The sequence below is a fragment of the Eumetopias jubatus genome, unplaced genomic scaffold, assembly GCF_037043125.1.
Source record: "Eumetopias jubatus isolate StellerSeaLion01/CBP00866 unplaced genomic scaffold, mEumJub1_p1.0 scaffold_1, whole genome shotgun sequence".
NCBI lineage: Eukaryota > Metazoa > Chordata > Mammalia > Carnivora > Otariidae > Eumetopias > Eumetopias jubatus.
In genome coordinates this window covers 145,680,481-145,707,822 of record NW_028274807.1, presented here as the reverse complement: position 1 = coordinate 145,707,822, position 27,342 = coordinate 145,680,481, and the positions used below count along the sequence as shown (strand labels likewise).

Sequence of the window (27,342 nt, the reverse complement as noted above, 5' to 3'; positions counted from 1 at the left end):
TATACTTGAAAAAGAGATCTGACTACTGCTCGAAAAAGGATGAACTGGGGACTTCTGCTTCTGGAAAGGTGGAGTTTAAGTACTTTTTCCTACTCCCACAAATAGTACTAAAAACCATGGACATTATATATAAAAGAGACATAAATAAACATCTGAAAGGTGGAGAGAAAAAGGCAGACTGGCTAGGGACTTTGGGAACTGAGGAATGTCAGAGCTGTGAGCTTGCTCAGTTTTCTTTTTGCCTCATATATCCTTGTCTTGGTGCTAGAGAAGCTGGCAACCCAAAAATGCCAATGAATGTAGACAAAAAAAGAAGAAGAAGGGAAAAAAAGCCCCAATAATGAAAAAAAAGGTCTTCTTTCTCCAGCCAAAGAAGCAGGAAAGGTGCGTGCAGCCTAGCAAAATAGAAAAGTTTTAGACAAAAGCATTCCACCCTAGTCAAATACCACAGAAAAACCTGTAGCGATCATATACCCACAACAAAGGCTGAATTAAGAGCCCAGACTTCTACTCTTGCCTGGCAGTAATGAGGTGTACCCCCCCCCCAACTCTCCATGCTGCTGGGGTGTCAGAGAAGACCAGGCAGGGAGCTACAAGCAGCAAAGAGCCAACCTCTCCCACTGTATCATTAAGGAGACAAAATTCCTATCTCTGCCCAGCACTAACGAGCAGCCCCTTGCCTTCAAGGGGCCAAAAAGAGGCCCAGTGGGGAAACCTGAACTTTTACTCCCACTTGGCAGTAATGAGATAGTACTGCCACCCCCCCCCGCTAACACAAAGGCCAACTAAAACAGATCTAAATAAGATCCAGAGTCTCGTAACATAATGCCCAAAATGTCCAGGTTTCAATCAAAATTCGCTGGCCATACTAAGAACGAGGAAAATCTCAACTTGAATAAGAAGAGACCATCAGGACGCCTGGGTGGCTCAGTTGGTTAAGCAACTGCCTTCAGCTCAGGTCATGATCCTGGAGTCCCAGGATCGAGTCCTGCATCGGGCTCCCTACTCAGCAGTGAGTCTGCTTCTCCCTTGGACCCTCCCCCCTCTCATGTTCTCTCTCTCTATCTCATTCTCTCTCTCAAATAAATAAATAAAATCTTTAAAAAAAAAGAGAGAGACCATCAACGGATGCTAACACCAAGATGACAGACTTTTAAGTAACTATCATAAAAATGCTTCAATGAGCAATTATAAACACACTTGAAACAAATGAAAAATTAAAAGTCACAGCAAAGAAATAGAAGATATAAAGAACCAAATGGAAATTTTAGAATTTAAAAAATACAATAACTGAAGTAAAAAATTCAACAGATGAGCTCAACAGCAAAATGGAGGGGCCAGAAGAATGATTCAAATCAGTAAACATGAAGACAGAACATAAAAATTATTTAATTTGAACAATCTGAGAGAAATTAGATAGAAAAATATTATACAGAGCTTCAGGGACTGTGGGACTATAACAAATTATCTAACACACATGTCCCTGGAGCAGAGGAGAAAGAGGGCAGGACTGAAAAAGTATTCAAAGAAATGTCTGCAAACTTCCCAAATTTGACAGAAGACATAAGCCAACAGATTCAAAAAGCAGAATAAATCCCAGAAAGGATAAACCCAAAGAAATCCACGCCAACAAATATAACAGTCAAATTTAATAAAACTAAAGACAGAAAAAAATTTGAAAGCAGCAAGAAATAACACAGAGTGGGGAAAAGCAATTCAAATGACAGCAAATTTCTCACAGAAACCATGGAGGCCCAAAGAAAACATATTTCTCAAGTGCTAAAAGAACTGCCAAGCCAGAATTCTGTATTTTCAGCAAAAATACCCTTCAAGAATGAAAGGAAAATTAAAACATATTTAGATGAGGAACACTAAAAGAATTTGTTGCCAGCACACCTGCTCTAAGAAAATGGCTAAAGGAAGTTCTCCAAACAGAAAGGAAATAATAAAAGAAGGAATCTTGGGACAAAAGAAAACACCACAGAAAGAATAAAAACATGGGAAAATACAAGAGACTATCCTCATAAGTTTTGTATATTATGTTTGATGACTGAAGCAATAACTATACCATTTCTGATGCTCTCAATGTAGAGGAAATTGTTAAGACAATTATAAATGGGGAGGGTACAGAAATATAAAGGGAGGTAAAGTTTCTATGCTTCATTTGAAATGGTAAAATGCTGACTCCAGGAGACTGTAAGTCATAAATATGCACAAACCTAGATGTATATACATGCATATATAAGTATGCATATGTACACAGCTGTATACTAGAGCAACCACTGAAAAAGCTATACAAAGAGATACACTCAAAAACACTATACATAAATAAAAATGGAATTCTAAAAGACATTTGAATTATTCACAGTGATGCAGGAAAAAAGAACACAGAATCAAAAAACAATAAACAGAAAACAAAAAATAAAAGAGCATACTTAAGTTCTATTATAGCAATGATTACATCAAATGTAAATGGTCTAAATATACAATTAAAGACAGAAATGGACAGAGTAGATAAAAGACATGACCCAATCACTTACTTTCTGTAAGAAATTCACTCCAAATATAAAAATATAGGTAGACTGAAAGTAAATGAATAGAAAAAAATATACCATGCAAACATTAATCAAAAGAAAGAGTGGGGCACCTGGATGGCTCAGTTCAGTTAAGCGTCTGACTCTTGATTTCAGCTCAGGCCAGGATCTCAGGGTTTTGGGATCAAGGCCTGCACTGGGCTCTGTGCTCAGCAGGGAGTCTGCTTGAGGATTCTCTCTCCCTCTCCCTCTACCCCTGCCCCTGCCCATGTTCTCGCTCTCTCTCTCTCAAATAATAAAAAAAAGAATGAGCTATATTAATATCAGATAAAGCAGACTTCAAAGCAAATTCCAAATATGGAGGACATTACATAACAATAAAAGAATCTACCAAGAAGACAAAACCAAACGTATATGCACCAGAGATGTAAAATAGGTGAAGCAAAACTGATAAAGTGAAAGGAGAAATAGACAAATCCACAATTACAGTTGAAAACTTCAACATTACTCTCTCAAAACTCTATAGAAAACCAGCAAAGATACAGAAGATCTCAACAACACTATCAACCAAAGTATGTAATCAACACTTATAGAATGCTCCATCCAACAATTGAGTTCCTTTCAAGAACCCACAGAACATACAGCAAGATAGATGTGGGCCATAAAACAAACCTCAATAAATTTTTTTTCACACTTTAAGAAGAAATTTACTTTAAATATTTGGAATATAACACCTGAAACCTCAATAAATTTTTGTTTTTTTAATTTTTTAATATATTTTTTATTATGTTAGTCACCATACAGTACATTGTTAGTTTTTGATGTAGTAGTCCATGATTCATTGTTTGCGTATAATACCCAGTGCTCCATGCAATATGTGTCCTCCTTAATACCCATCAAAATGCATACAGAGTGTGATCTGGGACCACAATGTAATCAGTCTAAAAAGTAATAATAGAGAGGTATTAAAAACCTCCAAACACTTAAAAATTAAACAACACGTTTTTAAATAACCCACGAGTCAAAAAGGAAATCTCAAAGGAAACTTAAAAATACACTAAAATAAAAAGGAAAACATATCAAAATTTGTGGGACATAGCTAAAGTCGTGCTAAGAGGGAAATTTATAGCACCAAATGCTAATATTAGAAAAATAATAAGGGAATACTATAAACAACTCTACATCCATAAATCTGACAATGTAGATGAGATAGTCAATTCCTCAAAAAGCACTAACTACCACAATTCACCCAAGATGAAATAGATAATTTAAACAATCTTATAACCAAATTTCCTATTAAGAAATTTTCATTCGTAATTTTAAAACTCCTGAAATCTCCAAGCCCAGATGATTTCACTGGAGGATTCTATTGAACATGTAAAAAATTAAAAAAGAATGAATACCAATTCTGCACAATCTCTTCCAAAAAATAAAAGAGGAAGCAATTCCAAATTCTTTTTATGAAGCTAATATTACCCTGATGTTAAACCCAGAAAACTATAGACCATTAATCCTCATGAACTTGTATGTGAAAATCCTTAACAAAATATTAGCAACCAGAATTCAGCAATATAATAAAGAGAATTAGACACCATAACCAAGTGAGATTTATTCCAAGGATGCAAGGCTGGCTTAATATAGTAAAATCAATCACTATAATCCATTATATTAACAGGCTAAAAAGAAATCACACAATGATATTAATTAATACAGAAAGGGCATCTGACAAGATTCAACACCCCTTCATGATAAAACCTTCAGCAAAACAGGAATAGAGGTGAACTTCCTCAACTAGGTGAAGAACATCTACAAAAAGCCCACAACTAACATCATACTTAATAAAGACTGAATGCTTTCCCTCTAAAATCAGGAACGATGATGTTTGTGCTCACAGCTACTATTTTTTTAAATAATTTATTGTTATGTTAATCACCATACATTACATCATTAGTTTTTGATGTAGTGTTCCATGATTCAGTTTGTGCATAACACCCAGTGCTCCACGCAGAATGTGCCCTCTTTAATACCCATCACCAGGCTAACCCATCCCCCCACCCCTCTCCCCTCTAGAACCCTCAGTTTGTTTTTCAGAGTCCATCGTCTCTCATGGTTTGTCTCCCCCTCCAACTTACTCCCCTTCATTCTTCCCCTCCTGCTATCTTCTTTTTTTTTCCTTAACATATATTGCATTATTTGTTTCAGAAGTACAGGTCTGTGATTCATCGGTCTTGTACAATTCACAGTGCTCACCATAGCACATACCCTCCCCAATGTCTATCACCCAGCCACCCAATCCCTCCCACCCCCCACCACTCCAGCAACACTCAGTTTCTTTCCTGAGATTAAGAATTCCTCATATCAGTGAGATCATATGATACATGTCTTTCTCTGACTGACTTATTTCACTCAGCATAACACCCTCCAGTTCCATCCATGTCATTGCAATGGCAAGATCTCATTCCTTTTGATGGCTGCATAATATTCCATTGTGTATATATACTTCTTCTTTATCCATTCAGCCGTCGATGGACATCTTGGCTCTTTCCACAGTTTGGCTATGGTGGACATTGCTGCTATAAACATTGGGGTGCACGTACCCCTTCGGATCCCTACATTTGTATCTTTGGGGTAAATACCCAGTAGTGCAATTGCTGGATCGTACGGTAGCTCTATTTTCAACTGTTTGAGGAGACTCCATACTGTTTTCCAGAGTGGCTGCACCAGCTTGCATTCCCACCAACAGTGTAGGAGGGTTCCCCTTTCTCCACATCCCCGCCAACATCTGTCGTTTCCTGACTTGTTAATTTTAGCCGTTCTGACAGGTGGTGAGGTGGTATCTCACTGAGGTTTTGATTTGGATTTCCCTGATGCCGAGCGATGTTGAGCACTTTTTCATGTGTCTGTTGGTCATTTGGATGTCTTCTTTGGAAAAATGTCTGTTCGTGTCTTCTGCCCATTTCTTGATTGGATTATTTGTTCTTTGGGTGTTGAGTTTGATAAGTTCTTTATAGATTTTGGATCCTAGCCCTTTATCTGATATGTCATTTGCAAATATTTTCTCCCATTCTGTCGGTTGTCTTTTGGTTTTGTGGACTGTTTCTTTTGCTGTGCAAAAGCTTTTTATCTTGATGAAATCCCAATAGTTCATTTTTGCCCTGGCTTCCCTTGCCTTTGGCGATGTTTCTAGGAAGAAGTTGCTGTGGCTGAGGTGGAAGAGGTTGCTGCCTGTGTTCTCCTTTAGGATTTTGATGGACTCCTGTCTCACGTTTAGGTTTTTCAACCATTTGGAGTCTATTTTTCTGTGGCTCACAGCTACTATTAAACACATTACTGAAAATTCTACCCAGTGCAGTAAGGCAAGAAACAGAAATAAAGGCACACAGATACAAAAGGAAGAAACAAAACTACTCCTATTTGCAGACGACATAACAATCTACATGAAAAATCCTGAGGAGCCTACCAAAACACCTCCTAGAACTAATGAGTTCAAAAAGGTTGTAAGACATAAAATCAACATACAAAAATCAACTGTATTTCTATAAACTAGCAAGAACACATAGAAACCAAAAGTAAAAATAAAATACCATTTACAATCACACCAAAAAAAATCTCAATGAAGCTATAATTTTTAAAATAAAATACTTAGGTACAAATCCACAGGGCTTCTATGCTGAAAACTACAAAACACTGCTGAAAGAAATTAAAGAAGTCTTAAATAAATGAGGAAATATACCATGATCATGGATTGGATGACTCAACATAATAAAGATGTTAATTCTGCCCCAAATTGATACATGGGTTTAATGCACTTCCTATAAAAATATCAGAATGACAGTTTGCAGAGATAGATAAAACTATTCTAAAATTTATGTGGGAAGGCAAAGAAACTAAAATAGCTAAAACAACATTGAAAAAGAATAAAGTGGAAGGAACCATGCTATCCTATTTCAAGACTTATCATATAGCTACACTAGTCAAGATTGTGTGCTATTGGCAGAGGAATAGACCCAAAGATCAAGAGAACAGAATAGAGAACATGGAAATAGACCTACAGAAGTACAGCCAAATGATTTTTGACAATGGTGCAAAAGCAATTCAATGGAGGGAGTATAGTTTTTTCAATAGTTGGTGCTGAAGCAATGGATATCTATAGGAAAAAAAAAATTCCTGACCTAAACCTCACACCTTACATAAAACTCAATTCAAAATGTGTCATAAATGTAAATCTAAAAAGTAAGACTATCAAAATGGAAGAAAATATAAGAGAAAATCTTCAGGACTTGGAGAAGAGTTCTTAGACATGATACCAAAAGCATAATCCATAAAAGAAAAATCAGTAAATTGGAGTTCGTCAAAATTAGAAATATTCAATCTGCAAAACCTCATGTGAAAAGGATGAAAGGACAGTCCAGAGACTGGGAGAAAATATTTTATAAACCACATATCTGATATATAGATATCTACATAACTGGAATTTATAAAGAACTCTCAAAACTCAACAGTAAAAAAACAATCCAATTAGAAAATGGGCAAAGTACATGAACAGACATTTCACCAAAAAGAATACATGGACGGCAAATAAGCACATGAAAAGATGTTCAGCATCAAGAGCAATTAAGGGAAAAGTAACTTAAGATCACAATGAGACAATACCATATACCTATGAGAACAGCTAAAATTTTTTAAAGTGAAAATATCAAATGCTGGAAAGGCATGCAAAGGAACCGGCTGGCTCTCTCATACATTACTGGTAAGACTATAAAATGGGAGAAAGTAGTTCGGCAGTGTCTTTATAAAACTAAACATGCAATTAACATATGATCTATCAATCACACTCCTGGGCATTTATCTCAGAAATGAAAATTTATGTCCACACGAAAACTTGTGTACAATTGTTCTTAACAGCTTTATTTATAACAGCCAAGAACTGGAAACAACCAAATATCCTACAAATAGTGAATGGTTAAAAAAAAAACAGTACATTCATATCATGGAATACTACTCAGCAGTAAAAAGAAAGGAACTACTGAAACTCAAAACAACTGGGATGGATCTCAAAAGCACTGTGTTGAAGGAAAAAAACCCAATCTCAAAAGGTCATGTACCATAGGAATCCTTTTATGTAACATTCTCAAAATGACAAAATTAGAGATGGAGAAATGATTAGTGGTTGCCAAGAGGTGGGGATGGTGGGGAGGAGGGGAATGGGTGTGACTAGAAAGGAGAACAAGAGGAAGATTTTTGTGGTGATGCAACAATTTTGTATCCTGACTGTGATGGTGGTTATAGGAACCTACACATGTGGTAAAATGGCATGGAACTATATATACTTTATATCAATGTTAATTTCCTAGATTTGACATTGTACTATACTTATTATGTAAAGTGTAACCAATGGGGGAAACTAGGTAAAGGGTATATGGGACCTCTCTATACTATCTTGGCAACTTCTTATAATTACTTTTAAATAAAATTTGAAGAAAAAAGTATTAACTTAAGGTCTTTATAACACTTACTTAAATGATGCTCCTACCTGCTTTTTATGTTTGTGTCACTTTTAAATATCTCTATAAGTAGACCACTAATCTTTTCTGCTAATTAACTGTAGTTTTTTTTTTTTTTTTTAAGATTTTATTCATTTATTTGACATAGTGAGAGAGGGAACACAAGCAGGGGGAGCGGGAGAGGGAGAAGCAGGCTTCCTGCCGAGGAGGGAGCCCGATGTGGGGCTCGATCCCAGGACCCTGGGATCATGACCTGAGCCGAAGGCAGACACCCAATGACTGAGCCACCCAGGCGCCCCTAATTAACTGTAGTTTCAATGATTTGTGCTTGAATGTTGAAAAACATGTTTTATGGTGAGCAGCTCCATAACCATGACATTTCCAAACTGGAAGGTGCTCTAATCTCAGAATTAATTAAAATAAAAGCTGTTTGCAGATAACTAGTATTCAGTTTAAAAAACAAGAAGTAGTATAAATCTGGAAAATCGTGCCACAATTATAGAAAAAAATCTTATCAATTATACAAGGACAAAAGCACCCTCAGAGTACCCACACAGAGACTCTAGTCTGTCTTCCAGGTCTTCCCAGCTCCTTCTACAGGCCAGTAGGCCTTATAACCTGACACCATGCCTGGCACACATGAGGAAGGCCTCAGTAAAAACTGTTAAGCAAATGAATGAATGACCTAAGAGCTGCCTTATTTTTGCCCACTGAGACAAGAAATGTGGGTTTGCAGATCTTGCCATATTCTGATCTATATTTTGAGCACTGTTCCACAATACATTTCTACTTGGAGAGAAAAAAAAAATTTATATAAATAGAATTTTTTTAAAGTAGAAACTGAATTAGTAATCAAATATATAGCACCCAAGTTACTATTAGGCTTTATAAAAATTATATCTTAATCTGCCTCCCCCATTTCCTAAATCCTCTTCTCAGCATCTATTTATAAACTGCTCATGTCATAGATTATCCCTACTCTACCAGCAAAGACTTTGTGCCTACCTGGAGGCCACTTGTTTCTACTGGTTTTTTTCCTCCCCCCAATCCCTACCACATATACTCCTCCCCCTCCTCCCTCCAAAAGAGAGAGAGAAAGAAAACATGAGAGAAAAACAGCATTAAATGACCAGGCCATGACCAGGCCTTGCAAAAGAGTAACATAAACAAGCAAAACAAGTTTCACTTGGCACTCAAATATTCAAAAAAGTCTTCACCATAAGGCATATTATCCACTCCTCCAATATACAATACAGAAAACAATACTGAGTTATGTCACCCTTACTGAATTAATCTTCAGCCACAAGACTTGAAAACTGGTTACCCAATTTGTAGATCACTCAGGCTCCTTTGTTCCATGTTGGCTGGGGATACTGTTTGTGTGGCGGGCGGGGTGGGGGCGGGTAAGAGGTCAACTCTTTGATAGGAGTTAAGAAGAGTAGGGGACTGAAGTTGATAGCAGCTAATATTACATGCGAGACACTGTGATAGGAACTTTTAAACTGATAATGTTATTTAATGCTCATAACTATCTACAAGGAAGACATAATCTACACTGGACAGGTGGGAAAACTGTAGCTCCAAAGACATAAGTGATAGATCAGGATTCAAACCCAAACTTCCCTTACTCAAAATATTCAAAAGCCTATGTAACTTTTTCACTTTATTCTGCCTCTCTAAATCCAATCTTTGGGATTACAGCTATTCTATTTCTCCTAGAACATTACTACTCAACTAGTCAGAGACCTGTTAATAGGAGGAACAGAGGCCTAGGGTTACACTTGTTACAATTGCTCCTTACTCATTGTGTTACTTGGAATAAGTCAGTTTTCCTCTCTGACCATCAATCACCTTTTGGATGCAGCTGGTTTCTGAGGCTCCGTCTAAGAATAAAACTTTCTGACTCCAAGATGTCTTCTGTGTTGTAAACATTAACACTTAGAGCTATAACAATCATTGTCTAAAATGTATTGTCTAAAATGTATTTTCAAGAGCAAACTCTATGATATCAATTTAATTCTATTTACTAATATTAATCCATTTCCAATTATTTACATTTTAATTTTACTAAAATTACCTTTATCAGGATGAACTCCTTTGTAAAATTTAATTAAGATTATTTTACCCATCAGTCTGAGCTTTTTTTTGTTTGTTTGTTCTGATCATGTAACAAATTTTACCAATTACTTTTCGCCACTGAGAATATTCTTTTGTGGCTCTGATTTCTAAAAACCTAATTTTCCCCGGAGTGCTTTTATCCTTCTGGCTCTGGAGGTCTAAATGTAAGCCTATCATGGACACAAATGTCCATCACCTCCTACACCTGATGTTCGGAAAAGCTGGTCCAATGCACCCAGTATTGGGTAACCCAAGTCGTATAATTTCGGCAGGCTAAGGAAAGTATGCTACCAAAATTAAACAGTACTCGACAGGGGCTTCGTGGATAATCAAGGAAATGAACGCCCCCTCTCTCATTTGGACACACCCCTTCTCTTCCCACTGGGAGCAGCGCTCGACGCGCATCTGTCAGCTTAGGGTTCCTGCAGGCGCGCGCCTCGGTTATTCCGCGAGTCTGGAGAGCGGCCGGGGGGAAGAAAGGGGGACAGATGACTCCGGGAAGCCCCACGAAGCTGGGAGGGGCTAAGCCGGGCCTGAGGGCGGGGCGGGCCCGGGGCCGCCTCCATCTCCTGGCCCGCCCTGCGCCACACCCGACCCCGCCTGCTTTCGGCTAACGGGCCGCGGCGCCCGCCTCCGCCCGCGAGCCCTCACCTCGCCCCGACGGCGGCCTCCGGGAGTCGGCGCCCGCCCGTCGCGCCGCCTCGCCGCCGTACCACCCGCCGCCTCCTCTGCAACCTCGGCCCACCGGGCGGACCCGGCCCAGGTCACTGGCGGCCCAGGCGCAGGTAGGCGATGGTACGCATGCGCAAGTCTTGAATTTCCCATTCGCTGCTGCTAAGCGACCCCCGCACCCGAACCGACCAATCCTGGAGCGCTTTCCCCGCCCGGTCCCGGAGGAGTCCTGAATGAGCGGGTTCTTAAAGCGCTGCGACCCAAATGCCAAGGGGGTGTGGCAGAGGCGCGCGCGCCTCCCAATTTTCTTCCCATCTCCTGGCCCTCACCCGCGTGGGTTTGATGTCCAAGCCTGTAATTCCCACGTCCGGAAGTGCCAGGAGACTTCTCGGTCTTAGCTCGATTCCTGCCGGGGTAGAGTACATAACTGACGGGCGGAGGCAGGGAGGTTCCGCGTAACTGCGCGACACGCCCCAGCTGTGGGTTCCGTGTCTGCGCCGCTGAGCGGGAAGCCCGAGATAGGCAAACCAAAGAGCACAGCCTCCTGCCACCCTGGATGTGGTGCTAAAGTCCGACCCCGAAGGGACACACCCCAGTCTGGGGATGGAGGCGCTCACAGTTATCACACATGGATGGCCCAATGCAGGGAAGCAGAATTCGTCTATTTATTTTTCGTCCAACAAATTGTGAGCACCTGCTGTGTGCCAGACACTATGCCAGGCACTGGGGACGCAACGAGGAACTCCTGAACTAAAAACTATGTTAAGAAAGGGCAGAGTGAGAGCACACATCATCAAACAATTAAACAATTACACATGTGTTCAAATACAAACAGATATGTGCTCTTCAGAGAGGAACAAGGTTTTTCAGAGAAGTTACAGGAGCTTATGGTCTGAACTTGGGAGTCCGAGGAGGCTTCCTTAAGAATGTGACAGCAGCTGACTAGTAGCTGACTAGGCAAAGGGGGAAAGAAGAGTGTTTCGGACAGAGGGTAGAGTATGTATAAAGAACAGGAAGGCAGTATGTCTCTTTGGAGGGATGAAAAGAAACAGGGTAGTACATGAGAAGCTAGGGTTTAAGAGGCACAGAATTTCAGTTGGGGAAGACGAGAAAGTTCTGAAAAATAAATGGTAGGGATGGCTGCACAACAATGTAAAATTTTAAATGTCACAGAAATAAAAATTTAAATGTCACACATTTAAAATTTTAAATGTTACATTTAAAAATGGTTAAAATGGGAGCGCCTGGGTGGCTCAGTCAGTTAAGCATCTGCTTTCAGCTCAGGTCATGATCCCAGGGTCCTGGAAAGGAGCCCAGGGTTGGACTCCCTGCCCAGCTGGGAGTCTGCTTCTCCCTCTGCCCCTCCCTCCCATTCATGCTCTCTCTCAAATAAATAAAATCTTTAAAAAAATAAAAATAAAATCTTTAATAAATAAATAAAAATTAAAATGGTTAAAATGGTAAATGTTATATATATTTTACCACCAAAAAAAAAAAGACATGAAAGAAAAAAACTCAGAGTTTAGAGAGTAAGGAGTAGGGTGAGAGCCACTGGAGAGAAGAGCTCAGACCTGTAGCTAAGACATGTAGGATCCTGTAGGCCACGGTAGAAAGTTTAGGACAGTGGAAAACTGACCAAACTTGCATTTTGTAAAATCACTTTGGCTACTGTAGTTGAGATCAAAATGAAGAAGGCTCATGGAAGTTCTGACAGGACCAGCTGGGAACCAATGAGGCCATCTGGGCCTAAGAGGATAATGCTAGAGCTTGGGCTTGGACTGGAGCCATGGTGAGGAGGAAGAGAACTGGGCAGTCTTCAGAGACTCATAGGAGCAAAATCAACAAGACTTGGTGATGATTTGGATGTGAAGGGGTGACAAAGTAGCTTCAAGTGTAATGCCACTCTTCAGCCTTGAGTGAATGGGTAGCTAGTGGAGGGATTCATAGATATAAAGAACACTGGAAGAGGATCTGATTTTGGAAAGAAGAATGATCACTAGTTCCATCTTAGACAAACTGAATGAGAGGCACCTTTGAGATTTCTGGTTGGGATGTCAATGTAGGCAGTTGAATATATAATGTATACATGAATATACATTCCATGTACTGGTCTGGGCTGGACATAGACTTTTGAAAGTCATTACCACATGGGTGGAAATTGAAGCAAGCTTTACATAGCCAGAGAAAAATTACAAAATGAAAACAGAAGAGAGTTATGACAGAGTCCAAAACGACCTCCAGGGATCCCTGCCTCCTGGTATTCACACCCTTGTGTAGTCCCCTCCCACACTGAGTCAGGGTTGGCCTGTGTGATGAATGATTATGAAGCTAGGTCATAAAAGGCACAAAGGATAAAATCAGTGGGATTTGATTGATAAAGGAGATCGAAACCCCTTCAGTGTATGGGCCAGGAAAGAGGCTAGGATTCCCTTCTCAAAGTGCATTCACAAGGGAACGAAGATAGGTTCTTCTCACCACAAGTCATGAAAGCAAGGCTCTGGCTTGGATGGGGAAGGAAAAATTGGCGCCAGACCCACAAAAATCCAGAGCTTTTGAATGTGGAGCCTCAGGCTCTCAGGACCTGCAATGTGAGTGCTTTATAATAGGGCTTGGTGCCTTCTGATTGGTGCAGCTAGAGTGGCTCAGGCACCACAGTGGACTGGGCTAGAGATGGTGAGATGTGGCGTCTGAAGTACTAGCCCTCCTCTCTAATCACTGGCCATTCTGACTCCAGAGGGTTTCTCTTCCAGGCTTCTTCATCCCTCTGCTTCCAAGGTCACACCCTGGACCTGTATCACCGCAGAAGAGCTCCAAGTCCGAAGTTGTAAATGCAGACACCTGATCTCTGACTGCCCCTGGGCTGTTCTCAGAAGTCTGCCCATTGTTCTCTGGCCTGCAGAAATCTCCAGTCCACTTGGCCTTTTACTTTGTTCTGTGTATCACCTCTCTCCAATCTTTATTTCCTTCCCCATCAGCTGAAAGTCCAAGGTCTATCACTTCCATCACCTTCTTCCCAATATGCTTACCTCCATTGTGTGGTTATTCTTCTGTCACACCTGCCTGGCAGCACTCCAACTCTGGGGGAAAAAAAAAATCCAACCTTCTGGCTTCTCTAAATCTGTTCCTGAGCTATAAGTCTTGCTGGAAAAAAATCTCAAAACCACACAGATCAGTGCTATGTATGTACATTGCCCGCCTCCACCAGGTCCTCAACACAGTCCAGCAGTCCTATGTTTGCCTCTCTCCAATTCTCCCTAACACCAACCTAAAAATCTCCCTCATGCTCCCCAGATCTTCCACTCTTCAACATTCCCCTCGCTCTCCGACGTGCCTCCTTCACTGAGGAAAGAGCAACCGTTAAAGTGATAGGCTTCAGCTCCCACCAACTTCTGTCCCTCTAACTACCACCTTCATTCCCTTTCCCCGTTTACAGCCAAACTTCTTGGGGAAAGTGGCCTGCTCTAAAGGTTCCGTTTGCTTCACCTTTCCTGTATTTCACTGTCCCTGGCAATTCTCACTGCTGCCTCGACACATCACTGAAATTTCCTTCATTAAGGACATCAAAGATCTATTCTCTACCTAGATTGACCTTTCAACAGCCTTTGTATCTGCTGTCCTATCTAGCTTTCTCTTATTTCTTATATGACTGCCCCCCTCTCCTGGACTTCCTCTTATATCTCTAGTCTCCCCACCCCCCATTCTGCTTTGTACTTTCTTTTCCTTAGCCATGAGAGAAACCAACTCACTCTCCTTGGGCAGGCCTTATCCACTGCGAGGTTCCAGTCAGTTTCCACAAGAGATGCTTCTCAAAGCTTAGGTTACCAAACCAGCCCTTGACCCTGAGCTCCAGACCCAAATAGCCACAAACTTCAACATGTCCGTTTGACATCACCTTGCATGCACATGTCCACGGCTGACTTTATCATTCTTACTTCCAGTCAGTTTCTCCTTCACTATTCCCTGTCTTCATAAATGGCATCACCAGTCTCTCAGTTGCCTAAGCCAGGACACCAGAAGTCATCCCTAATTACTCCTCTCCCCCCACCCATTAATTCATTAAGGCCTGCCAAGTCTATTCCTAATGTCTTTCAAATGCACAGATTTCTTTTTTCACTGCTCTTACCATTTCTGGCCAGCATACCTGCAGCAAGTAGCCCTCTCCATGTTTTTGTTTTTGTTTTTTTAAAGATTTTTTTTTAAAGATTTTAAAATTTTAAAGATTTTAAAATATTAAAGAGCACAAGAGGGAAGAGGGTCAGAGGGATCATTTAGGATCCCTGCTGAGCAGGGGTCCCGATGTGGGACTCGATCCCAGGACTCCAGGATCATGACCTGAGCCAAAGGCAGTCGCTTAACCAACTGAGCCACCCAGGCGCCCTTTCTTCTTCTTCTTGTCTGGCTGCCCTACCTTTCACCATATTATAGCCAGGAACACTCTAAAATGCATCTCTGACTTCATTTCTCTTTTGCCTGAAAACATCTATGGCTCTGATTTTTCCTAGGGGAGAGTCCAGGCTCTGGATACCTGTCACCTGGGTAACTTCCTCTTCATACTGAAACATCTGCTCTCCTGGAGGGCTTTCTCTCTATGCTGGACCAGGTTGGTTCCCTGCACCTGTCCCAGCATAACACCATCTCTGTTATTGTCATTCGCCATTTGTCTAAACAATAGAGCTGCACAGGACAAAGCAAGGCCTGCACTCTTCTCCTGATGGTTCCTTCTCTGCCCACTCTGTTTTCTGCAGAACCTCTGGGGACTTTGCCTGGGGAGGGAGCCCAGTGTGTGGTTAATAGTACAGGCTGGGAACCAGGAAGCCCTGAAGGTATGTTGCCCCACTTTTCTCACTGGGTTTATCCCTCCGTGAAATGGGATGAAAGCTGCCTCCTCTCAGGGTTGAATAAGGGGACTGTGGAGGGAGAGCCCAGCAAAAGCAGATGAGCCTGCTCAGGGAAATGAAGCTCTATGAGGCAGAATTGCCCCAGACCCCTTTTGAGTAAAGGCTTCCAAGATCTTCCTCCTAAATGATGCGGCTGCTGCTCACTCTGCGTTGCAGGGAAAACCAGCCTTGTCCCCATGTCCACAATGGATGGGCTGAACAAGAGAGAAGACAACCACTTCTGAGTTTCAGGGTTGCCAGCAGTATATGTGGTCCAGGTGGGTGGGCCCAGCTTCCTTCTTTTATCATGCACCAAACCACCTCTGCAGTATGGTGCATGGGCAGTATGGGGTAGTAGTTAAGAACAAGGGTTCTAAAGCCATACTGCCAGGGCGCCTGGGTGGCTCAGTCGTGGAGCGTCTGCCTTCGGCTCAGGTCATGATCCCAGGGTCCTGGGATCGAGCCCCACATCGGGCTCCCTGCTCCATGGGAAGCCTGCTTCTCCCTCTCCCACTCCCCCTGCTTGTGTTCCTGTTCTCGCTCTCTGTCAAATAAATAAATAAATAAAATCTAAAATAAATAAATAAATAAAGACATACTGCCTGTGGACAGATAGCCACTTTGCCCTTGGTAGCTGTGAGATCTTAGGCAGGTGACTTCAACCTGTTTTCTCACCTGTAAAATGGAGAAAATAATAGTGTTTTTTAGGGTTGTAAGCCTAATAAGCATTATTACCACCCAAAGGAAAAATAGGCATATGTGAAAATTTCTCCCTCAGCCAAGAGTGACGCAAACACCAGTGTTTTCCTAGGCCCTGCAGGGTTTGGCTTGGCTGAAGGCAAAGGCTAGGGTTCACGCTCCAGACGCAGATCTGGATGCACCAGAGTGATGTCGAAAGAGGAGGAGGAGTAGACTTGGAGCCAGGAATCTGGGTTCCGGCCACGATTCCCGTGTGACCCTGGGCAAGGTACTCCCACAGACAGACAGGACACGCTGCCTGACAGGTGAGGAGCCGGCGCGCGGCCCCGCCCCCGAGGCTAGCCTTCAGACTGCGCAAATGCAGAGGAGGGGCAAACAGCTCCGCCCCCCAGGGGCGGGGCCGAGGCCGGCGCCCTGAGCATCGGTCTTGCGCGCCCAATCACAAATGACGTTCCGCCTGTTCCCAGTCAACGGGAGGACCCAATCAACGTCGAGAGCGTGAGCCCCACCTATCTTAGGTCCCTGCGGCGGCCGTAGTACGTCAGAGCTGCTGGTTGGCTCCGATGTAGGGGCGCGGGGATCCGCAGGGCCTGAGGCCGGGGCCCAACCTGGCTTTCCGGGATGTCGGTGGCCTTCGTACCGGACTGGCTGAAAGGCAAGGCGGAAGTCAATCAGGAGACGATCCAGCGGGTGAGCGCTAACTCGGGCCGAGAGACGTTCCTTAGTTGAGATCCCAAGGGCTGCGGGTGCGGGAAGCTTCCTGGAATGAGCGGCATCCCAACTGAGGCTTGTGGTGTGCGTAGGGGCATGACTTGCAAGGGTATGGAGTGAGATGGGAACAAAGTTGGCAAAGGCACCGAGGCAGGACAGCCCGGCATTGGAGAGAGTTGGTGGGCAGTGTTCCCGGCCGTCCGGATAAGGCGCTGCACTGACCCTTTCTCTGGTCTTTCAGCTCTTGGAGGAGAATGACCAGCTCATCCGCTGTATTGTGGAGTATCAGAACAAAGGCCGGGCGAATGAGTGCGTCCAGTAAGTACCCGCTCCACCCCCCCGACTTCTGAGTGTAGAGTGAAACCAGTATGGTGATACAGCAGCTGTCCTGAACTAGGAGTCTTGGATAACTGATCGCCGATGATTCTCAGAGAGGTTGCTTACCTGCCCAGGACTACACAGACAGCACATTGTGAAGGCTGGAGTCAGACGTGGCACCCTCTTCAAAATTTGAATAATGTTCATTGCAGACCTCCTTCACGTAGACAGGTCAGCTGATGACAACAGGGATGGGGAAAGGAGCACATGAAAAACTAGTCTCAGGAGATGTGAGCTCTGGCCCCTTTCCCCTCATGGATCCCCAGTTTATCCTTTTTCTGAGGGGCGTCTGACCATTTGACTGCTAAGTTCCTTTTTTTTTTAAAGTAGGCTCCACGCCCAGCATGGAGCCCAACGCGGGTCTTGAATTCACCACCCTGAGATCAAGACCTGAGCTGAGCGCCCCGCCCCCTTCATTTTCTAACTTGCAGTCAGTCTGTAATGCACGCAGGGAGGGACCAATAAGACTTACAAGTTAGGCCAAAGGCAACTTCTGCACAGTAATGAATGTGCTCTCTAGCTATATTCCAAAATTAAAGAAAATAGTCTCTTTTTTAAGAGAATATTAAATCATTTATTGATTACATATGATAATGGATGATACACAAGCTTTAATCCCATCTGTAATTTTATCTGATACCATAATTCAATTTAGATATATTGCATAGGATGTGCCAACAATCGTATTAATAACCAAATAAACTCCAGGACTTTGCTTGGGTGACCCTTTTAATGGTGAACTCCAGGTCACAACACATTAACTGTCGGTTCAACTACACCAAGGTTTGTGGAGACAATGGCTTCTGTGCCCAAGCAGGTTGCAAATCAATTTTGAATGGAACCTGGCATCACCCTGAATAATTCTAACTTCACACTGTTGGGGTAGTATACCAAGATGGCTTCAGAGTAGACTAACTTTACACAGCACATTTAAAAAAAAACACATTTATTTGGCATCATGATCAGACTATTACATTTAGCAATCAACAGCATGGGTGCAAAAAAAAAAAAAAATCTACATTAAAACCCTTTGTTGGAATGCTTTACACTTTCCATAGAACAGAAACTAAAATAACCTGTTTTACAATTAGTCACAAATACAGTCCTCGAGTTTTTTGCCCATACACATGAGTATTGTCTAAAACATGTCTTCTTTGTAGCAGCTAGGCCCTGCCACCACTGTGCTTGGCTGAGTTCACAAATCTGTTGTAACCTGTAGCTTCCCTGTCACTTCTCTGGCTCTCCTCTTCTGCTAAGCTTTGTTTCCTGGCAGTAATTAAAACCTTCTGCCACTGCCCTAGCTACTGCTGCTGCTGGAACCACCATAGCCACCTTGGTTTCGTGGTTTGGCAAAGTTTTGGCCTCTACCACCCTAGGGGCCAGAGCTTCTGCCTCCAAAATTTCCTCCTTTCATGGGTCCAAAATTTGAGGATTGATTGTTGTAATTGCCAAAATCATTATAGCTTCCGCCACCTCCAAAGTTGCTTCCATCATTACCAAGTCCGTTATAGTCATCCCCACGGCCACCATATCCACCACCACCTCGACTGCCACCAGAGCCACCTCGACCACTGAAGTTCCCTCCACGACCAAAGTTGTCATTCCCACCAAAACCACCTCCACGACCACCACCAAAGTTTCCAGAACCACTTCGACCTCTTTGGCTGGATGAAGCACTAGCCATCTCTTGCTTAGAGAGGGCTCTCCTTACTTCACAGCTGTGGCCATTCACAGTATGGTAGTTTTGAATGACCATCTTGTCTACAGAGTCATGGTCATCAAATGTTACAAAAGCAAAACCTCTCTTTTTGCCACTGCCTCAGTCTGTCATCTTGATCACTTCAATTTTCCCATACTGTTCAAAATAATCTCTTAGATGATGTTCTTCAGTGTCTTCTTTAATGCCACCAACAAAAATCTTTTTCACAGTTAAGTGGGCACCAGGTCTTTGAGAATCTTCTCTTGAGACAGCCCTCTTTGGTTCCACAACTCTTCCATCCACCTTGTGTGGCCTTGCGTTCATGGCTGCATCCACCTCCTCCACAGTGGCATACATGACAAACCCAAAGCCTCTGGAGCGCTTGGTGTTTGGATCTCTAATTACCACGCAGTCCGTAAGCGTTCCCCATTGCTCAAAATGGCTCCTCAGACTCTCATTGGTTGTTTCAAAGCTCAAACCTCCGATGAAGAGCTTCTGCAGCTGTTCAGGCTCTTTGGGAGACTCTGACTTAGACATGACGGCGGTGGGCGGGGAGACTTTAATGATGCTTACTCGGTGGTGTCCATGGGCAGAAAGGAGTAATCTAATGAACGTATCTTGAAAATGGTCTCTTTTCTAAATGTAGTCCAGGAATTATCCTCCATTTATTATAGAAAAATACATTATTTCATTCTTACTGAAGACATCTTTAAGAAAACCATCCTTTTCCCATCTCCCAGAAAAAATCACCTATAGTTCCTCACTGAACAGGTCAATGAAATAGTAGAGATATCCATCTTTGGGTAAGTCTTTACATTTGGTTCTGGCATCTGGTAATTTGTTTTTTTGCAGTTTATAGTAAACTCTCATTTTTCTATATGGAAAACAGTTGCAAAACATTCCTTTTGGTGTAGTGATTCTCAACCTATGGGTAAGAAAGTTACCAAAATTTCCGGGTGGGCTTTTTTACATTGCATGGGCCATGCTTCCTGCCTCCCCACCCCCACCCCCAGTCTGATTTGCCTTCCTAGGTAGAGAATTTTACCCCCTGATTGAGAATCACTACTATCGTAAGCTCATACTGATACCATAGAAGTGCCTTGTTCCTTCTTTAACTTTGTTCCACAAATATTTTGTAACTACTACTGAGTACCAGACACTGTTTCAGCTACTGGGGAATCAGTACCAAAACCAGCTCTGCTTTTTATCAAATCAGGTACCAGCTCTGCTTTTATGAATCTAGAGGGAGGAAATCATACAATTAGGCACATACTAATAAGTGCTTTGAGTAAGAATAAAGCAGGTTAATTGGCAGGAAGGGGTGCTGTTTTACAGAGGGTATCTCTGGTGGGACATCTACTCAGATGTCCTCACCAGAGGTGAGGGAGCCAGCTACATAAATATGTACGGCAGAGACAGCATCAGGTGGAAGAGCCCCCTAGGCTAGAGCACACTGGTTATCTTCAAGTCACAGCAAAGAGGACACTGCAGCCAGAACTCAGAGAGTGAAGGGAAAGTGGTAGGAGCTGAGGTCAGAGAGATAACTAGCGGCCCCAATCGTGTAGAGCCTTGTAGGCCACCAGAAGGGCTAGAAGGGTTCAGCTTTACTCAGAATGAGAGAGGAGCCTTTGGAGGGTTTTAATCAGAGGTATGGCAAGTCTTGACTTAAACTGTACAATAATCACTTGGGTTGCTATGTGGGGAATAGAGTAGGAGTGCAAAGGTAAAGCAGGGAGACCAGTTAGGAGACTGGTCCAATACAACAGCGTACGCAAGGATAGTGGCTTGACCCAGAGAGGTAGCTATGAAAGTGATAAGTGAGAACAGATAGATTCTAGATATATTTTCATTGGTGTTAATCAAGGAGGTTGATGATGTTGAATCATCCAATCAATAGATGAGCCATTCCAGTAGAGTGGGTAAATTCCTTCCCAGTCTTTTGTTCATGTTCAGCAAAACAAAGCCTCTGATTTTTGCCTTTTCCACCCATAGATACCAGCATGTGTTACACAGAAATCTCATTTATTTGGCTACCATCGCAGATGCCAACCCAACCAGTGCTTCAAAAGCAATGGAATAATCTTTCAGTTGTCTGTCATGAGGAGTAACTGAGGATAATCCATGTCCTATGAAGTAAAGACAGGATCTTTACCAACTCAACTGCTTAAAACACGGATGAACCCTTGTGCCTCTTTTAAAAATGTGAAAATGTGAAGAAAGCTACTAATGAACTGTATTCTCAGTGTAAATATTTATTTTAATAATTAAGCAGATTAAGTTGACTCCAGATGTTCTCTTTCCTGAAATGGGCATGTTTGGATAACAGAGATATCATGGGCATCTTCAATTCTACCTTTTCAGTTTCAACATGAAGATGAAACTGATTAGGTGGTGGGCAAGCAATAACAATTGACGAGACTCCTAACTGAGGCGCTGCCAAGTGGATGTGTAACTGTGTGCTCCCCCCTGTCAGTTGTAGTGGTGGACCTAACCATTGTTTTCAGGCTGCTTTGAAATAAAGCTTGCCTTTCCACAGAACATTCATATTGAGGTATAGAGATTTTCATAAGATAAGTGTTCCATTTGGTTTTCCGGAAAAACTGTAAGAAGTTAAAAATATATGTAACAACACCATTATCATTGGTAACAAAATCAATAGTAATTCTTAATTACTACTTAATATCATCTACTAATATCTTTTCAAATACTTTTTTAAAATACCTTCTTCCTCCTGTCTTTTTAAGGTTCTTGGCTGGGGCTCTATACCAAAAGACAGATTAACAAAAGAAAGTTTTATGTGACATGGGAGGCCTTCATAAAGAAATGAAGACCCAAAGAAACAGTTAAACCTGAGTATTTTTATATGAGATCAGACGAAAAGTGGAAAACTGAGACAGAAGGATATGAACAAAGTGTAGTAAATTGGGGAAACTTAACATGGTCTTTTCGTTCAAATTCTCAGTGTTGCTCCATTTTAAGAGATAAGAATGCTCCTTTCTTCTGAGTATAGGGAGGGCACCTCTCACATGAGGGTCTTATGATCTGCTTCATGGGAGGTCAGAAAGTGCTTCCAGCATCTGCCATTTCTCAGTTTCTTCCACTTGAAATATTCAATAAGCCAACGTGCCATAGTTTGGAGTAGCATGTCCTGAGCCCCATCAATTATCACAGAATGTCTTTTTGTTGATTTCTCTAACTCAGGATCCAAACAAGATTCATACACTTCATTGTGTTGATGTCCGTTAAGTCTCTGTGAAAATACTTAGCAGTTCCCCTTCTTCTTTGCCATTTGTTTCGAAAGACTAGGTCATTTGCCCTAAAATTTCTCATATTCTGTATTCACCTAGTTGTATCCCTATGGTGTCATTAAATATGTCCCACTAGTGCCCACTTTTCCTATAAACTGGTAGATCTAGAGGCTCAGTCAGACTCCGATTCTAATATTTTTGGCAAGTATACATCATAGCAGGTAAGAGGTACTTGCTTTTGCATCACATCAGGAATGACCTGATTTGATTTATTAATCAGGTGCCTGATAGCCTTTTGCTTAAATTATGACCTGCCTAGTTTTGATCTATTATTTCATTAGGGAAAGCATACTGGTGATTTCCTATTTTATCATCCCTTCTGCCTTTATTAGCTTTGTTCGATAAAGAACTTTCCTTCTTTGAGACTTAAATGTAAAATGAGGCAAGGAGATTTTCCTAAGTGAACCCAAAATTAGAACCTCCGATGCCTGGCTCCTTTTGTAGGAATCAAGGGTTGCAACCCAGAGAGACTAAATGTGTAAATAGTGAAGAGAGACCTCATTTTGAATCCCAGCTCAATTGCAGTCTTTGAGAGCTCTTGTTTCACCTATTAAATGAGGATAATGAAAGTAGTATCTGCCACCTGAGGTTGTGAGATTGAGATACTGTGGTTGAGAGCTGGGCACGAAGTAATGTATGTTAATGTGTGCTCTGATGTGTTATCTGATGGCTCTGGCCTTTTCAGGCCCTTCTCAAGCCTGGGAAGAAGCCTGTTCTTTGCTCCCTCACCCATTTTTCCATCCTTAGGGTCCTAGCCCATTAATGGACTCTTCCTCCCCCCACTGTTCATGGGGTTGATGCCCATATACTAGGCCAAGTGGGCTGCTCATGGGCCTGACCTGGTCAGCAGATATGGTGGGCACTATGCAATGTTTTTGTTTTGAATTAGTTCCTAACATTTAGAGAGGATTTCCCATTATAGCCTGGATTTCTAGCAATGCTGGACCTGCAGGTCCACATGGCAACCATCAGCTGGAGTTGGATGGCAGCTGTCTCCCTTTACTAGGCACCTTGACTTGTTTACATATGTCTTGGCCTGAGCTGGGATGAGAGCATCAGCTGATGTTTCAATTTAGGTCTCGTCTCAACAAGCCTGAGGCAAGGCCTTGGGTGCAGATAGTTTATTTGGGGGATGATCTCAGGAAGCAGGAATAAGGCCATGAGGAGAGTGAGACAGGGAAGAAGGAAAAGCCACTAAATGTGTGTGTTACCAAGGTTACTCCTATAGGCAATAAGGACTCAATCGGGCGGTAGGGGGATGATCTCAAAAGCATACAAATGCCCCAGAAGTGTCCGCCTGAGTTGGGGTTCCCTACAGGGGAGTTCAGTCCCCTGGACTAACAAGCAGCCTTTGCAGCCAAGTCCTAGATGTCAGAGGAGGAAGAAAATAAAAAGCTGCATGGCAGCCCCTGAGGGGGGCTTCTGCCAGCACAAGGTGAGTCTGACCTTGTAGGAACTGTCCACTGCTGGCAAGGTAGGCGAGGGTCTGTGACAGAGCATCAGAGGTTCCAGTGTGTGGGCTCTGAGCAAGCCAGTAGGGCCTATAGTAGGAACGTGTAGGAGAGGCAATAGCCTTGAAGACAAAAGTTCAGTTCTCCCTCAGGGGGAAGGAGTTTGTGACCTGCTGTTTCCCACCCTTTGTCTCTTGGAAGGTATTTCAGTCCATGTATAGAGGACTGAAGCAGGGCAAATCACAAGCCTCTGGAAATGGCCAAGGCTATTTAAGCCACAGTTTATCCTACTCTCCAAAGGGCCCTTTTCTGGGGAGATACACTGGAGAAGCTGCGGCAGGCCACTTAGCTGTCATCATATGTGTCCCCCAGCTTACCTCTACCTGTCTGCTTCAGAGACCACCTGAAGCACAAGTATCTGCCATCCCTCTTAAAGGACCCAGAAATCAATATAGTTGTGAAAGGTGATTTAAAAAGGTAAAGACCAAACCTGGCCAGAATGTATTAGCCACTCTCTCTTCTCAGAGGACCTCCTACTTCAAGATTAATCCTCTACTCAGCCTGTCTGCCCTTTTCCAACTCTCAGGGTCAAGCTGATCTCTGAACAGCCTACATAGGGCCTGAGCCTTTCTCTGGGGTTTCCAAGCCTGCTTCCCAGGATTTGCAACTGTGGTGACTGACTTTTGTCATTACCACATTCTCCTGAGGTGAGGATATGGCAGCTAAAACAGAGCAGATAATTTGAGGTCGGGTTTATTCCACAAGATGTGAAGCTATTTTTCCACTTCCTCGTGAGGCTTTTTGACATCCAAGTCTGACTTTTGGGGACCCCAAGTCACAATATGGCTAGGGAGGAAAGGATGTTCAGTGCTATCTCATATGCTCTTGAACCTCTGTAATAAACTTCCGTTACTAAAGGTGATCCTGAGTATATTTCTTAAGCTGGGTACGTAGTATCTTCATTTTATTGTTACTCTACCTCACACGTAATATGGTTTTGATTCCATTTTAATAAAAGCAATTTTAAGAAGTTATCTGTTACCTCTTTTCCCAATGAAAATCCTACAGATTCCTCTGGAATCTAGATGTTCTGTTCAGTCACTGGGAACCTTTCTTTCCTTCCTAAATTTTTTAAATAAGAGTCTAGGGTTCAAAGGGAGGTTGTTTTCGTTTCTGTTTGTGATAAACTCATTCATTCAAAAACTATTTACTGATCCACTAGTATGCGCTGAAGGTACTGCAGTGAGGAAGTCAGACTCTCGTGGAAACTTTATTCTTATATAAGAAGACCACACAGTATAAATAACCCGTATTTATGGGGGAGACAGGCAATAAAATATAAACAATCAAGGAAAGCTTCACATGGTAATGAGTGGCTGTAAAGAGACTTACAACAGGGTCATGTGCTGGAGAGTGTCTGGGTGGCTACTTTAAATTATGGAATAAGGAATGACCCAAGGAGGTAACACTGCAGCTGAGAGATGAATAACAAGGAACCTGACACGTGACCATCAAGGGACCTAGCAGTGCAGGCAGAAACAAGAGCTATGCAAAGACCTTTCATTCCAACCGGGTTTTTTTCTCTCTCTCGAGTCCATTTTAGAGCAGTGTTCACCTATGTGGTTATCAACTCAATTATAACATGAGTTCTCAGTTGACCAGGCCTTGTGTTGGGCTCTACAGTGAGGAAAATAGAGGAGAAGGGTCACTGGGCCCTGCTTTCAGGGAGCTCCTAATAAGCCTGGCAAGACAAAAGAGACCCACACCCAGGCATGGACCAGGGCACTATGCAGGATCGAGGATGCTGAGAAATTGTCCTGAGATATTGAAGCTTCAGGGATTCCAAGTGGAAATTATCAAATGCTTCTTATATATCATAGAAAAAGTCTATGCTTCTCAATTCCTGAGCACTCTTTTGACTGCAAACAAAAAATTGCCAGTTGCAGCAGAAGCTTTCAGCATCCCACACTCATTCCTTGAACTGTACTCCTTTAACTGTGTTGCAACTGACTCCCAACAGTCCATATCCATATCTCTATCCTGAGGACTTTTTTCTAAAACAGGAAGTCGGCCTTGCCCAGGCATAGCCGACCAGAAGAACCTGGGGATTACCATGCTGGGAACAGCTCTCAACTAATGACTCTAATTGAACATCCCAGCTCCCTCACCCCTCCATAGGGACAATTCCAAGATGTTTCTTCTTCTGTACTGGTTGCCAGAGTTCCCCATCAGGGTTAAGCTCTAATCACCACTACGGTAGCTGGCTTAATAGCACACACTTTACTGCCTATCTTCCTTGTTCACTTCTCCACCCTCTAGATGGAGTTTCCTAGGGCCACTTCTCAAATAAGCAACTTACACTCAAACCATTGTCAGAGTCTTCTTCTGAGGGAAACAACCAAGATACCACACCCTGGGTGGGTAGACCCAGATGGACTGGCTGAGCAAATGTAGCTTCCATTAGTACCACAGCAGATGAAAAATTTTTACCAAAACCCAATCTACTAACAAAAACTAGTGTCTAGAAAAAGCATAAGAGCCAAGGACTCAGCAGAATTTATAGTTTGAAATCAGAGAACAAGTTGATCAATATAGAGTAAGGAACCTGCCTGACAAGAAGTGCTTGTTATAGTGAGTCTTGCATATGAATTTGATGGCATACAAGCTCCCAACTGAAGACAATGAAGGATTAGACATTTGTGAATATGTAGTCATACTTTTAAAGCAAGGTAGTGGGAAAAAAGCCACTTGCCTAAAAGGCCAAAAGGTGGGTGCAGTATCCACAGTTAAGGTGACTTTTTTTTTTAAATTATTTAAGACCTTTATTAATGGGTGCTTGCCGTTTGTTGACTTTTTTGAAAAAATCAAGTTGTAAACTTTTTTTTTTTTAAAGATTTTATTTATTTGACAGAGAGAGAGACAGCGAGAGCAGGAACACAAGCAGGGGGAGTGGGAGAGGGAGAAGCAGGCTCCCCTCAGAGCAGGGAGCCCGATGCGGGACTCGATCCCAGGACCCTGGGATCATGACCCAAGCCGAAGGCAGACACTTAATGACTGAGCCACCCAGGCGCCCAAGTTGTAAACTTTTATTACAAATTAAAAAATGAGGTTCTTAAAAATCTCGACTTGACCAGATATGAAACGATTTAAAAGACTTTAAAGCTGTCCTGAGAAAAATCAGGCTTTAAAAAAAAAAGTTTGGCATTACCAAAAAGAGACGTCTTTAGGTAAAACTAATAAAAACCCCATGCTGCCAAACTGTGGAAAGAGCCAAGATGTCCATCGACAGATGAATGGATAAAGAAGATGTGGTATATATACACAATGGAATATTACGCAGCCATCAAAAGGAATGAGATCTTGCCATTTGCAACAACATGGATGGAACTGG

At 42.4% G+C, this 27,342-nt stretch overlaps 2 protein-coding genes across 3 annotated transcripts in view; one reads left to right on the top strand and one right to left on the bottom strand.

Annotated features, from left to right (window-relative positions):
• The window catches only part of SEC22C (SEC22 homolog C, vesicle trafficking protein), a 30,596-nt gene extending 19,320 nt beyond the window's left edge, over positions 1–11,276 (bottom strand). The window contains exon 1 of one of the 2 annotated variants that reach the window (XM_028107000.2): positions 11,158–11,276. The gene's annotated coding sequence lies outside the window, so the exon portion shown is untranslated. Of the gene's footprint in view, positions 1–10,807; positions 10,941–11,157 lie in introns of those variants that run through there. The other variant, XM_028107001.2, reaches the window with a different exon arrangement.
• On the top strand, positions 10,816–24,985 carry SS18L2 (SS18 like 2). The gene is made up of 4 exons (XM_088026530.1): positions 10,816–10,941; positions 13,579–17,094; positions 17,357–17,433; positions 21,185–24,985. Exons 2-4 carry the CDS (start codon positions 17,026–17,028, stop codon positions 21,270–21,272), a joined length of 234 nt encoding a protein of 77 aa, XP_087882656.1. The 5' UTR covers positions 10,816–10,941; positions 13,579–17,025; the 3' UTR covers positions 21,273–24,985.
• Positions 24,986–27,342: the final 2,357 nt, after the last annotated feature.

Coding starts and splice junctions, on each gene's coding strand:
- SS18L2 (XM_088026530.1), top strand. CDS start 17,026: ATGTCGGTGGCCTTCGTACCGGACTGGCTGAAAGGCAAGGCGGAAGTC. Junction 17,095..17,356: donor ATCAGGAGACGATCCAGCGG/GTGAGCGCTAAC, acceptor CTGGTCTTTCAG/CTCTTGGAGGAGAATGACCA. Junction 17,434..21,184: donor CGGGCGAATGAGTGCGTCCA/GTAAGTACCCGC, acceptor TTCCACCCATAG/ATACCAGCATGTGTTACACA.